The 13,973-nt window shown below is 38.3% G+C and overlaps 1 protein-coding gene across 1 annotated transcript in view; it reads right to left on the reverse strand.

Moving 5' to 3' along the window:
* Positions 1 to 1,465: 1,465 nt before the first annotated feature.
* LOC127158510 (NACHT, LRR and PYD domains-containing protein 3-like) overlaps positions 1,466 to 13,973 on the reverse strand; it is a 42,142-nt gene continuing 29,634 nt past the window's right edge. Inside the window, 2 exon segments of the mRNA XM_051101598.1 lie at positions 1,466 to 6,264; positions 6,647 to 6,693. Of these exon segments, the coding sequence (XP_050957555.1) occupies positions 5,726 to 6,264; positions 6,647 to 6,693 (586 nt within the window). The 3' untranslated portion in view covers positions 1,466 to 5,725.

Consider the following 13,973-nt stretch of genomic DNA (forward strand, 5'->3'; position numbering starts at 1 on the left):
CTACTTTTTACTGTACAGTAGGATTTTATTTGAGTATTTGAGGTGGGCATACTTATTTTGTCAACATAACTGTTACAGATAAAAGGTTTGGAAACTTAAAAGTAATAATTCAATGTTTATTAAATGATTATCTGGTAACACTTTACAATAAGGTGTCATTTGTTAACATTAGTTAATGTATTAACTAACATGAACAAACTATGAACAAAACATTTATTACACTATTTATTCATCTTTGTTAATGTTAGTTAATAGAAATACAGTTGTTCATTGTTAATTCATGTGAGTTCACAGATTTTTATAATGCATTAGTAAATGCTGAAATTCACATTAACTAAGATTAGTAAATAGTAATGAACCTTATTGTAAAGTGTTACCGATTATCATTTCATGACACATATTCCAGTGTACTAAACAGCCATGCTCATGACACGGTGAAAAATATCAATTCTGTGATTTAAAGAAATTGTAGATCACAAAAAACCCTCCATCATATTATTTAAAACACTGCACAGTATTTATTTGTTCCCACGATTTAACTAAAAACTGAAGTACTAGTCAAATGTTTGGTCTTATATGAAAAACATATGGATATTTTAAACCAAAGGAACATATTAGAATTAGGGCTGTAATGATAATCGCACGATGTCGTGAGGCGCGTTTAGTCAATGAAGCCGGTACTTTGATTAGTAGTAAAGCTCCATCACGTGCGTTCAGCTGGAGCGGCAAGTAATACACAGAGCCGTAAAGCACTGACAAGCTACGCCAAAATCGCGATTCGATTTTGCACGCGATTTTGGCGTAGCTTGTCAGTGATGTACGGCTGATGTATCGTTACAGCCCTAATTAGAATCCTCATGTTTAGGCTAAACTAAAGCAACTGATTAATAAAACATTTTCTGTAAGTCATATTCAACACAATACAACAATACAACCTAAGAGTTTTGTCATTTCATTAGATCTTTATTAGGCTATATATCCATTTAAATTCTCTTTTGTGAAACTGATATTTGCAGATTGGCTGAACTCAGAATCTGTGCAGCAAATATAAAGCTTTTCTCTGAATGACTGCAGAGAACAAACACCTGATTCACAACAAATGGATTTTAGCTTTGCGGTGTCCAAAACTCAGGGATTAATTTGTGCTGGAATAAGCCGGATCCGAATCCTGTACCTCTGAAATCTTATCCGGCACCTCATTTGGCAGATCCCCCCTCCGCACAGACCAATGAAAGATGTTTGTGCCAAGGTTGTTAAATTTGCTTTTATTTTAATGTTTTCAATTTTGCTATAAAATTCAGTTTCGTTTTAATTTGTGTCATGAATAATTATAATGAGTAATTTAGTAATATTCATTGTGTATACACTGTATAATGTTACACCATAATTATTTTTGTTTTAGATAAAGCATGTGTTTTACATTAAACAACAAATAGCCTCCAGCAGTATGACTGAATTTTCTCTTGTTTAATTCCAGTTGGAGAAGGTTGAGGTTTGGGACAGTTCAGCTCCATTGTAGGGGCTCAAAGCTGTGAATCACTGTCTTTCACATAAAACTCAACATGTGGCTGTCTCACATACAAGAAAAATATACCTACAGAAATCCTGAAATGTCTACTTTTAAACCAACCAATTTAAAATGAAATCAAACACTCCATGATTATGTAACCTGAATGAAGGTTGCATTTCTCTCTAAAGGCACGCCTTGTAGGCTACTGTGGAGATGAGAGTCAGCACAGTGAATTTTGTCTTGCAGCCGACAAGACATTCCTTTTATTAATAAATAATTATGAATGTAAAGAAAAGGGAGACATTTTAATTATTAAGCTATTTTTACCGGTGCTTTGTGACAAACTTTATGCATGCGCTTAAACATGGAATATACTAAAGCTCATTATGGATTAGTCAAAGCTTTTTCGCTTTTAGAACTGTCACGTCCATAAAGGAGAACTGTCACAGCTGCATTGATTTTTTTTTTTTTTCCTCTGAAACACAAAAACAAATATTTAAACAAAATTGATATTTTGGGTTTTGTAATTAGCCAACCCTTCTCCATTCTACAGATAGGCTATTGTTTCTTTTGGTTTGTGCATTGTAAATAACAGAAAGTCTAAAAAATATGTTGTCTCTCAAAAACCTGTCCTTGTCATGTCCGTTAACGCATGTGTATTTTCCTCATCTAAAATATAGAATAGGTTCATAGACTGATACTTTTCTGATGTCTGGACTCTACTTTTATTAATTTTTCCAGTATTTATAGTCAGGTCCATATATATTTGGACACTGATACAATTTTTTATTATTTTAGCTGTTGACCAAAACATATTCAAGGTACAGTTATAAAAGAAAAGTTAAGGAATTACAGGTCAAAAAAGCTCTGAATGCAAGTAAAACTTGGCTCATGAAGATCAGCTGTGACTTGACTTGACTCAGGAAACACAGCTGTAACTTGACTTGACACATGAACGACAGCTGTAACTTGACACAGGAACAACAGCTGTAACTTGACTTGACACATGAACAACAGCTGTAACTTGACTTGACACAGGAACAACAGCTGTAACTTGACTTGACACATGAAAGACAGCTGTAACTTGACTTGACACATGAACAACAGCTGTAACTTGACTTGACACAGGAACAACAGCTGTAAGTTGACTTGACAGGAACAACAGCTGTAACTTGACTTGGGAAGAGCAGCTATGATGTTACTTGACTCAGGAACAAAAGCTGTAACTTGACTTGACGCAGGAACAACAGCTGTAACCTGACTTGACTCAGGAACAACAGGAATTACAGGTCAAAAAAGCTCTGAATGCAAGTAAAACATGGCTCATGAAGATCAGCTGACTTGGCTTGGCTCATGAAGATCAGCTGTGGCTTGACTTGACACAGGAACAACAGCTGTAACTTGACTTGACAGGAACAACAGCTGTAACTTGACTTGACACATAAACGACAGCTGTAACTTGACTTGACACATAAACGACAGCTGTAACTTGACTCAGGAACAACAGCTGTAACTTGACTCAGGAACAACAGCTGTAACTTGACTTGACTTAGGAAGAGCAGCTATGATGTTACTTGACTCAGGAACAAAAGCTGTAACTTGACTTGACGCAGGAACAACAGCTGTAACTTGACTTGACACAGGAACAACAGCTGTAACCTGACTTGACTCAGGAACAACAGGAATTACAGGTCAAAAAAGCTCTGAATGCAAGTAAAACATGGCTCATGAAGATCAGCTGACTTGGCTTGGCTCATGAAGATCAGCTGTGGCTTGACTTGACACATGAACAACAGCTGTAACTTGACTTGACAGGAACAACAGCTGTAACTTGACTTGACAGGAACAACAGCTGTAACTTGACTTGACACATAAACGACAGCTGTAACTTGACTCAGGAACAACAGCTGTAACTTGACTTGACTTAGGAAGAGCAGCTATGATGTTACTTGACTCAGGAACAACAGATGTCACGTGACTCAGGTATGGCAGCATGACATGACGGAGCGTTGTTGTCGCCACCATTTTATTAACGGGCTCCGCTGTCGTAGTCATTATGTGAGCGCACTCCGGCGCGGCCGCCATTTCACAAGCGGGTTTACACACCAGAGTAACGATTGGCATACTAGATTGTCCCGGGGCTTGCAGTTGACTAAACGTAGCAGCCGCCATTTTAGTCACAGATGTGGTATTGCGTTCCCCCTCCACGACACCCACGGTAAACAATGAGCCCACAAACAACAAAGCATAATCCATAAATTGCATGAGTGATGAACACGGAACCTTTGCAAATAAGTTTTGACAGCTGATTAATGCCCTCGCAGAAAAAGTCAATCAAAACACAGTCAGGCAAATAAGGAAAGTATGTCCAAATTCTTTTGAATATAGCCCTATATCATGCAAAAAAGGGTGATCCGATAGACATGCGAGAAATCCAGGGCAGGCTGAAGGCAGACAAGACGATATAACTAGGCTAGGAAACAAGGCTAAGAATACAAGGCAAGAACAAGAATAAACTAGACATTGGATAACTAGGAGATGGCTCCGTAAAGTTGCTAATACATTGAAAGTGCTAAATGCAATACAATACTCGGCCACTCGCAAGAGGAAGTCCGAGGCTTATATACAGTGTCTGATTGGGTGCGTGTAATCAGCGCAATGGATGATGAGGAACGTAGTCCGGGGTGTGGTGCAACAGTCTGAGTAATATGAAATGTCATTAAGATGCACAGGCGACCTCTGGTGGCGGGCAGACCGGACAGGATTCATGACACTTATACTTTAAAATAAATTACCTGTGTAAATCCAGTGGTCAAAATGTAAATATACAGTAGTCAACATTTGAAGTGGATCAAAACGTTTCATCAAAGTTGTCCTAAAACCAAAACAATACCCGTTCTTGTCCTAGGACGACTTTAATTAACTTTTCTGATCCACTTCAAATGTTGACTACTGTAGACACCTGGCACATGTCTGGGTCCATTTATGCAGTTCTACAAGACATACTACACATATATAAGTAACAGGTGTTTTTAGAAAAAAAAAACAAATTATTATAGAGAATCTATAAATTATGAATACTGCAATTCTATGAATAATATGTAATCATGTTATCAATTAGAAATAGGGCTGCTCAATTAATTGTATGCAATTGTCATGCACATTTTGTCAGTTAGTAAAGCTGGTTCTGTAATCAGTAGTGAACGTCCATCACATGCTTTCACGTGCTACGCAAAACTGCATTCATAATCGCAGATGATATATTCGCATGATTATGAAATTGTTGTGCGATATTGAAGCTTCTCAGTGAACTACAGCTCTGTGTAGTAAATGCAGCTCCTTCTGAAAGCACAGGAAAATACAGTACCACGTTTTTACTCTGAACTCACTTTATCACGTTAGTCGAGTATTTGAAATTAATCCTTCTGTGAGATAACGTGACTTCTTACACAGAATAAGGCACGCACCATTTCATAGTATTCTAAGCAGTGATAAAGGCTAGAGTCGATTAGTAATTGCATTATTACTTATTCATTACTTAATGAAAATTATAATAATAATAATTATAGAGTCTCAGATAAATCATATTGTCATAGTTCTGTGTTTATTAGTCACATTGAATCAGTGAAGGCAGTTAAATGTTCTGTTTCTTCAGTTACTGCAAAAGGGATTTCCTGGATTTCTTCTCTGTATTTGGAGTTTCCATGTGAGAGAATCCTCTGGCCTTCAGATGGAGATTTACTACTGATCAAAGAACCGTGCTTCACTGACAAGATGCACTTGACTATCACATTATTATATCGCATTTGCCTAATCGCGATTGTGATTTCATTGTGATTTATCGTGCAGCCCTAATTATAAAGTAATTGAAGAGTTCAGATGCAAAACCAGCTAAAAGCCATCTCAGTCAAAAATGAGATAATGATACTAAGTAAATGCTCCTGACACATATTATACGTCCATCAAATACTTTTACTTCAAACTCGCTAAATTCCAGCCTTAGTCCAATCAGAAGTACCAGTACTTATATAGAAACCTATACAAAGTAGCCAGAAAGAAACGCTCTTTTTAAAGAAAAACGTCAGATGGATTTAGCTGGTTTTGCATCTGAACTCTTCAATTGTAGTCTGAGTATTTTAAAAGCCAATATAATCAAATTACAACTACTTATTTTTGGAATGTGATTATGTGATCCAGACTACATATAATTAGTAACTACTCAGCAGGCTGTTTAATTTGACACAGAGTCAGTGAGGAATCAAACACCCCAAACCCAGCATAGAGGGGTTCGGTGAATGTGGTGTTGAATGTGTATAAGTGTGTGAGTGTGTGTGTGTCAGAGACACGGTAGAAAGAAAGAGTGCCGGCTGACCAGTCCAGATACACTCCTACTCTAGTAGAGTATGAAGAGTGAGGAATGTCAGTTCGCTTGTTTTTGTGCCAGACAGTGAATCCATTTTTAGAGCAGTTCAGACTCCAGGAATGGTCAGTGTATCCAAACCAAGAGTTATTTCCTTCTTTCCTGCTGATTCCTTTATATGCCACTGATATATATGACCATCCACCCAATTCAACCTCCCAGTAACAGCGTCCAGTCAGACTCTCTCTACACAGAATCTGACACCACTCAACAAATCTCTCTGGATGATCAGGATACGGCTGATAGTCTTCTACACGTGTTACCTTTCTGTTTTCCTCAGACAGGATGAGTTTATGGTTTATTGTGTTCAGATCCAGAGTGAGATCATAGGCATCTAAATACAAGAAGAAAGATTAGAAGTACTTGAAGGACAGTTTTAGAGCTGTACTTGTTTAGCTATACTTGTAAGGGCCAAACGTCCTCAGTTATATAATGAAATGTCATGATACTGTAACTGACTGGTGAAGACATTTTATGTATCCCCTTTAGTTAACCTGTTAACCAGAATGGAGAAAATGAATCAGCTGGGTTTCTGGATTTTCTCTGGATTTTGAACTGACTGTTTAAATGCATTTTAATTTTATTCAAATCTAGTGTTTTGCACATTTCTGTGATGTTATGTTTAGGGGTAAGAGTTGGGTTAGGCATTAGAAAATATGAACCTGATATAAAACCAGTGAGTGTGTGTTTGTGTTGATAAGAGAGAAAATACCTACATTTTCTCAAACCTGGTGTGATTCTGAAATGTTCTCCATGATCCAAACTACAATAAATAAACAAATAAATATCAGTCAATCAAAAAAAGCAACATACATACAATTTATAAAGTACACTTTAGCTGATTACAACACAAATGCGGATATACAGTAGTCAACATTTGAAGTGGATCAAAACCTTTCATCAAAATTGTCCTAAAACCAAAACAATACCCGTTCTTGTCTTAGGACAACTTAGATTAACTTTTTTGATCCACTTCAAATGTTGACTACTGCGGAGTCTTGGTCAAAATACTGCAAGCATTCCTCTTCTCATAGCATCCTAGAGGCAGCTTTTAAAACAATGACTGCCATTAAAAGTCTTATTTTAATGAACCACTGTTTATTTAAAGCTAATTTATATTCAGTAAGAACTGTAATTATGAAAACAAATCAAAAAGCAGGAAATATTAGATTTAGATTTCCAAACATTTCTTTTCACTCCACTCTAAGATGATATTGTCCACAGAGAGATCTGATATGAATATTAATAAGTCCATCTGGGAATACATGAAAAGAAAAGGAATGGACCCACTGACAGTGATGGCCGCTTCAGTCTGAAGCTCCCCAACCTGGTGTCGATAAACCATTTAAGTTATAGTTTTGGCACAACTTTCTTACATTTATCTTCTGTGTTCATTAGCTATTCTGTGATGTCTAAACGGCTTTTGCAGTCCTCTCCGGAGAAAAAACAACAGAAAGATCCTGGCAAAGAAGCGTTGTGTGCCATGGTGGCCGATGAGCTAAACTCGGCAACTCTGCATTGTTTGAGAAATGTTTAAGGATGAGTTTCAACTGATCACTGAAAGAAGTGATTTTCTGGAGAATGAGACTGGAGATGAGACTGATCGGTAATAATTTCGATAACATGCAGACAGCAGTTGGGAAAGTTAAGCTAACCATGGACATGCTTCAAGACAAAATGGCAGGACTGAAAGATAAAAGTTGCCAGTGCAACATTCATTTTGTCAGTCTCGCAGAAGGGGAAGAGGGCAGTGATCCTTTGGAATTCATGCAAACTTAGTTACCCCTGTGGATCCCTTCACTTAAAAACAGATGGATAGAGATAGATGGCAGACAGCAACAGAAAGGGCCTGCAAACTTTGATCTTTAAATTGCTCCACTTCCAGGACAGAAATGCTATCTTCAAGGGAGCACAAGCCTTGGGTCAAATACTGCACAAGGGCAGCTTGCTTCTCTTCTTTCCCAACTAAAGTAACCTAATCGCCATGAAAAGACATGGGATGAATCTGTCTGTTAAATAACACTCACAATTCGGGAGGCCCCTCTTCCTTCATGCTCTATCCTGCCACAATCAAGGTGACGCATCATGGATCAACCACTCATCTCCAATCGCTAAATGAAGTGGAAGCTTATGTTGACCAGCAACAGGCACTCACCACATGACTGCCCTTCTGAAGCACATCCTCCTGGTTAACATTCCTGCGGGCATGCTAAGCACATCTTACCAGCAAACATACACTCATTCACATCCTTCTCTTCACTCTCTGAGGTAGAAGCCTCCAAACTCATGCTTTCTAATCATCCTACTACTTGTCTGCTTGATCCTATTCCATCTCATCTCTAATCTCCTAGAGGTGTTTTTCCCTCTACATTTAAACAAACTTGTATAACTTAGGGTATAAACCTACCCTTAACCCATCTTTATTAGAGAATTACAGACCGGTTTTTCATTCTTCCTTTCATTGTAAAAACGCTTGAACGAGATGTGTTCAACCAAGTCTGTGTCTTTCTGACACAGAACAACCTTCCGGACAGCAATCAGTTTGGTTTCAGAAGTAGACATTTAACTGAGACTGCCTTGCTCTCTGTTGTTGAAGCCCTAAGACTGGCAAGGGCAGATTCCAGATCTTCAATACTTATCTTGCTGGATCTGTCTGCTGCTTTTGACACGGTTAACCACCAGATCCTCCTGTCAACCCTATTGGCAAAGGGCATCTCAGGAACTGCACTCCAGTGGTTTGAATCTTACCTCTCAGACAGGTCTTTCAAGGTATCTTGGAGAGGTAAGGTATCCAAGTCGCAACATCTAGCTACTGGGGTACCTCAGGGCTCAGTTCTTGGACCACTTCTCTTCTCTGCCTACATGGCATCACTAGGTTCTGTCATTCAGAAACATGGCTTTTCATTTCACTGCTATGCTGATGACACTCAACTCTCCCTCTCATTCCATCCTGATGATTTGACAATAGCTGCTCGGATCTCAGCTTGTCGAACAGACGTTTTTTGCTGGATGAAGGACCATCACCTTCAGCTCAACATTGCCAAGACAGAACTGCTTGTGGTTCCATCAAACCCATCGTTTCATCACAATTTTACCATCCAGTTAGGCACATCAACCGTAACTCCTTCAAAAACAGCCAGAAACCTTGGAGTTGTGATTGATGATCAGCTGACTTTCTCAGACCACCTCGCTAAAACTGCCCAGTCCTGAAGATTAGCTTTACTCAACATCAGGAAGATCAGGCCCTTTCTTTCAGAACATGCTTCACAACTCCTTGTTCAAGCTCTTGTTCTCTCCAGGCTGGGCTGTTGCAATGCTGTTTTGGCAGGTCTTCCAGCCAGTTCTGTCAATCCTTTAAAATTAATCCAATTTTTAATGAGCCAAAAACAATGCATGTCACACCTCTCTTCATCTGTTTGCACTGGCTACCTAGAGCTGCTCGCATAAAGTTCAAGGCATTAATGTTTGCATACAAAACCACCACTGGCTCTGCACCCCTTTACCTAAATTCATTACTTCAGACTTAAGTGCCCTCAAGAAGCTTGCATTAAGTGAACGGCGCATTATTGTGCCATCCCAAAGAGGCACAAAATCACTTTTACCGACTTTTACCCTCCTAGTGGAATGACCTGCGCAACTCAATACAAACAGTTGAGTCTCCTTAGCCATCTTCAAGAATAGGCTAAAAACACATCTCTTCCATCTTTATTTGCCCTGCTAACTCTAGCACTCTCTATTCTAATTCTATTCTTTAAAAAATAAATAAATAATTACTTTCCCTTTTATACTCTATTAATTTTCTTACTGCTTAAAAAAAAAAAACGAGCACTAGCTCTCTGTTCTTTTTGTATTCTATCTATTTGTTTTTTCCTCTTTATTTATTATACAATTAATAAAAAGCAAAAAAAGAACACTAACACTAGCTAGCCTCTAACACTGTTTCCTTTTTATTTATTGTATAATTTAAAAAACCCTTTCTACGCGTACTGTGTTAGGCTAACTGAGACTTGTAATAGCACTTGCATGTTATTGCTCTTTGGTTATTGCTTCCATTGTCCTCTTTTGTAAGTCACTTTGGATAAAAGCGTCTGTTAAATGTAAATGTAAGATGGGCAAACATCCCTTAGAATGTTCCAGTTATTATACTGTAATACCTACAGATGCGAAAATCTTTGCCAAAACTCTAGCCCAAAGACTGAACAAATGTATAGATAAAGCCATAAACTATGATCAGTCCGGTTTTCTCAAAGATCGATTTGCCTCTGATAACATCACGTGACTTCTACAAATTATTCATAGGTCCAGTTCTTATCTGGCCTCCCCCGCAGTCATTTCATTGGACATTGAGAAGACCTTTGATAGAATTAAGTTGAGTTTTCTTTGGGCGGTTCTTGATCATAGATATGTGTAAAAAAAAAACTAATAATAATAAAATAAAACAATGAAAAAGAAAAAAATCCCTGCTTTCTCTCTTTTTTATGTGCGTTCATAAACTGTATTAATTTGTAAGTGTAATATTTGGCAGTTGGCATTAGAAGTTAAATTACTCATAATAGTGGCATATGAGAAGTTTAATACCACAGGGAAAAAATGTAAAATATGTCTTATTTTTTTTAAGCTGTTGCATATAAAAAAACACAAGGTGGCTGAATTTGCATGCTATTTAGATAACTGAAGCATTACTTCTCTCAAATGAATTAGTTTTTTAGCACCCCCTCTGAACTGTTAAGCCCCCCTAGCACCCCCAACAAAAAATCCTGCAAGTACAGAGGATTTTACCTGGATTTTCTTACTTTATAACTTTATATTTAAGACTGAGGTCAGCCTTAAAGGCCTACGTCATTTCATTGGGCCACCGATGTGTTCCCACATTCTCTGTGGGGGTGGTTAGAAACTAAACCACTAAAAGGAGTATTGGTGTCCAAGGTTTATCATTCAAAAATACTATTTTGAAGTTTTGAAGGGCTGAATATTTGCTATGCTTATATGACTTTTATCTGACTTTATTTTTTCTATCCCACCCTCCTCCGTCCTCCTTTTTACAAGTAGACATCTTCGTGGCATCTGTTTGTATATAGTTTATTTGAACTGTAATATATACAGTTGTGCTCAAAATTATTCATATTCATTATTCAATATTCATAATCATAGCAAATGAATATTACATTTTTGAATGAAAAATCAAATGGATAAACAATGCAGACTTACTTTCACAGCCTTCTTTGGTCATATTTACCAAGGGTATGAATAATTTTAAGCACAACTGTGTGCGTGTGTGTGTAATCTCTAGAATCTCTAATTACACTTAAATCTTGGCGATAAGGGAGCACAGGTATGGGACAAAGCACAGGGAGATGTTGACCAGCTATCTCTCCACTGTGGCTGCATCACCCCTCAAGGCTCCGGTAGTGCCAAAGAAACTTCATAGAATGACATCATCTTTGGTGGGCAAAACTTATTTGGCGGCTGGTCAGGCTGGTGTGTGCCTGCATACCAAGGGTATCCTTCAGGTGTACCAGGCAGACCTTCGGATGAGTGTAAGGGCATTGGGAAACAAGCCAGTCTTTCTGGGCCACCTAGAAGATGGCCTGTGCCTTCGGCCACTCCATGGCAGCAATGGTGTAGAAGGCAATAAAGAAAATAGACAAATACTTCCATTTGGATGCCTGCTGTCTCCTCCAGCAGTCAGAACAGTGATTCAGAAGGTCTCTGGAGATTAATGGCCAGGACTCTCTTCGGGCCCCCAGGCATTGTCTGTCGGGCTCGTCTGTTTGGTGTATTCCACGTGTCGGCTCTCGTCGGGCTCATGTCCGCAGGAGTTTTCCCAATTCAACATGCTGAATCAGCGTCGAGGAAAGTGAGAACTCTGATAGGGTGCCTAGTTTAGGAGAAGGTGGTATCAAATCTAATCAAGCTTGGCCAAACCATTACTGTGAAACAGTTACAAAAACTCTTGGGACTCATGCCAGCTGTGTCCAAACTGATTCCTTTTGGCCTTCGGTACATGAGACCATTACAGTGGTGGCTCAAGGCCAAGGGGTTTTCTCCAAGAGGCAACCTGTTAAACGTGATCAAGGTTACGCTCAGATGTCTTCCTCCATTGGTGATGTGGAATAAACCATGGTTTCTGTCCCAAGGATCTGTGCTGGAGACCTCTTGTTGTTGCGAGATGCTTACGACAGATGCCTCCCTCAAAAGGCTGAAGTGTAGTCCTGGATGTCCACTTGAATCAGGGTTTGTGGAGTGGTCACAATCTCTCATGGCATATAAATCGCATGCCTGCAGATTATGGCTGTATTTCTAGCACTGAGGTACTTCCACAAAGATCTCAGACAACACTTTGATAGTTGTATACATGAATCAGGGGGGCTGAGGCGGTGGAATCCATTTAGAAGATTTGGGCGGGCAGAAGTAGATTTGTTTGCATCTCAAGAAATGTCACACTGTCCACTCTGATTTTCCCTCATGCATCTAGCTCCATTGGGGTTGGATGACATGGTGCAGATGCGGCCGTGATGCATTTCCCCCAATTTTTTTTCTTCCGGAAGTTCTAGAGAGGGTTTGCTGGGACAGGGTCAGTCTACTCCTAGTAGCCTTGACAGCCCTCCTTGGAAGATTTCCATCAGAAGGGATCTTCTATCACAGGCTGGGGGGCTATTTTTTTCAGCTATATCACAATGCTTTGGGAGTCAAGATTTTCTCTGTGATTACAGAATAAACACAATCCTTAGAAACCTCCACCGACTGTGTCTTAGAGGCATCATCAACCAAATCTCATTGACAACATTGATGGTTCCAGGGTTAATGACGAAACTGTCAGGATAGGTAGCTGAATTCAGTCCCAATAAAATAATTTGACATAATAATGTGAATCTGTTAACCTTTTCATACCTGTCAGAAAAATTCAGGCTTCCGAAAACACACTTTTTTAGGTACTTGCAGACTCGTGAATTTATAAGGAATACTTTCTCTAACTTTCCCCATACACCCCTTAAACAAGAGATTGACCAAATCCTTGAAATAAAAATCTCTAAAGGTACTGTTTCTAACATATATAAAACCATATTTTCATTTATTATAGCTGACTCTTCATCTTTGTCTAGAATAAGGTTGGACTGGCAATCAGATCTTAATCATGTTTTTTCAGACGATGAATGGTCAAAAGTTTTACGCCGTGTACACACTTCTTCAATATGTGCTCGCCACTCGTTGATACAGTTTAAACTACTGCACAGAGTCTATTGGACAAAAGTTAGACTGTCAAAAATAAACCCAGAAATGGATCCTACTTGTGACCGATGTCGACAAGCCCCAGCTACCCTCTACCATACCTTCTGGTTGTGTCCGGAGTTAATTCCATTTTGGTCATCAATTTTTAAATCAATCTCTGACATTTTTTTGTTAAAACTTGAACCAAGCCCTGTTTGAACCAGGCACTGTTTGGTCTTAACCTGACAAATGTATCGCTGTCATCTTTGCAATCAAATGCATTGGCCTTCTGCTTAATAATTGCCAAAAGAATTATATTATTGACCCATCTCCTCCCAACTATTTTCATTGGATGTACGATCTGTTGCAGTTTATCCAAATAGAAAAAATTAGATATACAATCAAGGGCAAAGCAGAAGACTTTTATTCAATTTGGCAACCCTTCTTGCTGTATTTTAAAAAATAACAATAACAGCCTTTTGCATTCTCTCTCTCATGTAACCCGTTTTCACATACTGGAACTTGTCTATGCATGTCTGTTCTCTTGTCCTGAATGTTTAAAACTTGTCTAAGAGGGTAATAGGAAAAGAAAATGTCTGAAATAAGGACTTATACAGGTGCTACTTGTTAATTTAATATACCGATTATTGTTCCAATATCTTGCTTGTTTTGTTGTTATTTATTTTTTTTTATTTATTTATTTATTTTTTTTACTATTTATCTATTTTATTTTATTTTTTCTTTCTTTTGTGGTTTTTATTGTATTTATATTGGTTTGAAAATAGTTCAGAGAGTAAGAAATATGTCCTAATTGACATGCAATATCTTTGTTTT

Source organism: Labeo rohita, unplaced genomic scaffold (genome assembly GCF_022985175.1).
Source record: "Labeo rohita strain BAU-BD-2019 unplaced genomic scaffold, IGBB_LRoh.1.0 scaffold_153, whole genome shotgun sequence".
NCBI classification, from domain to species: Eukaryota; Metazoa; Chordata; class Actinopteri; order Cypriniformes; family Cyprinidae; genus Labeo; species Labeo rohita.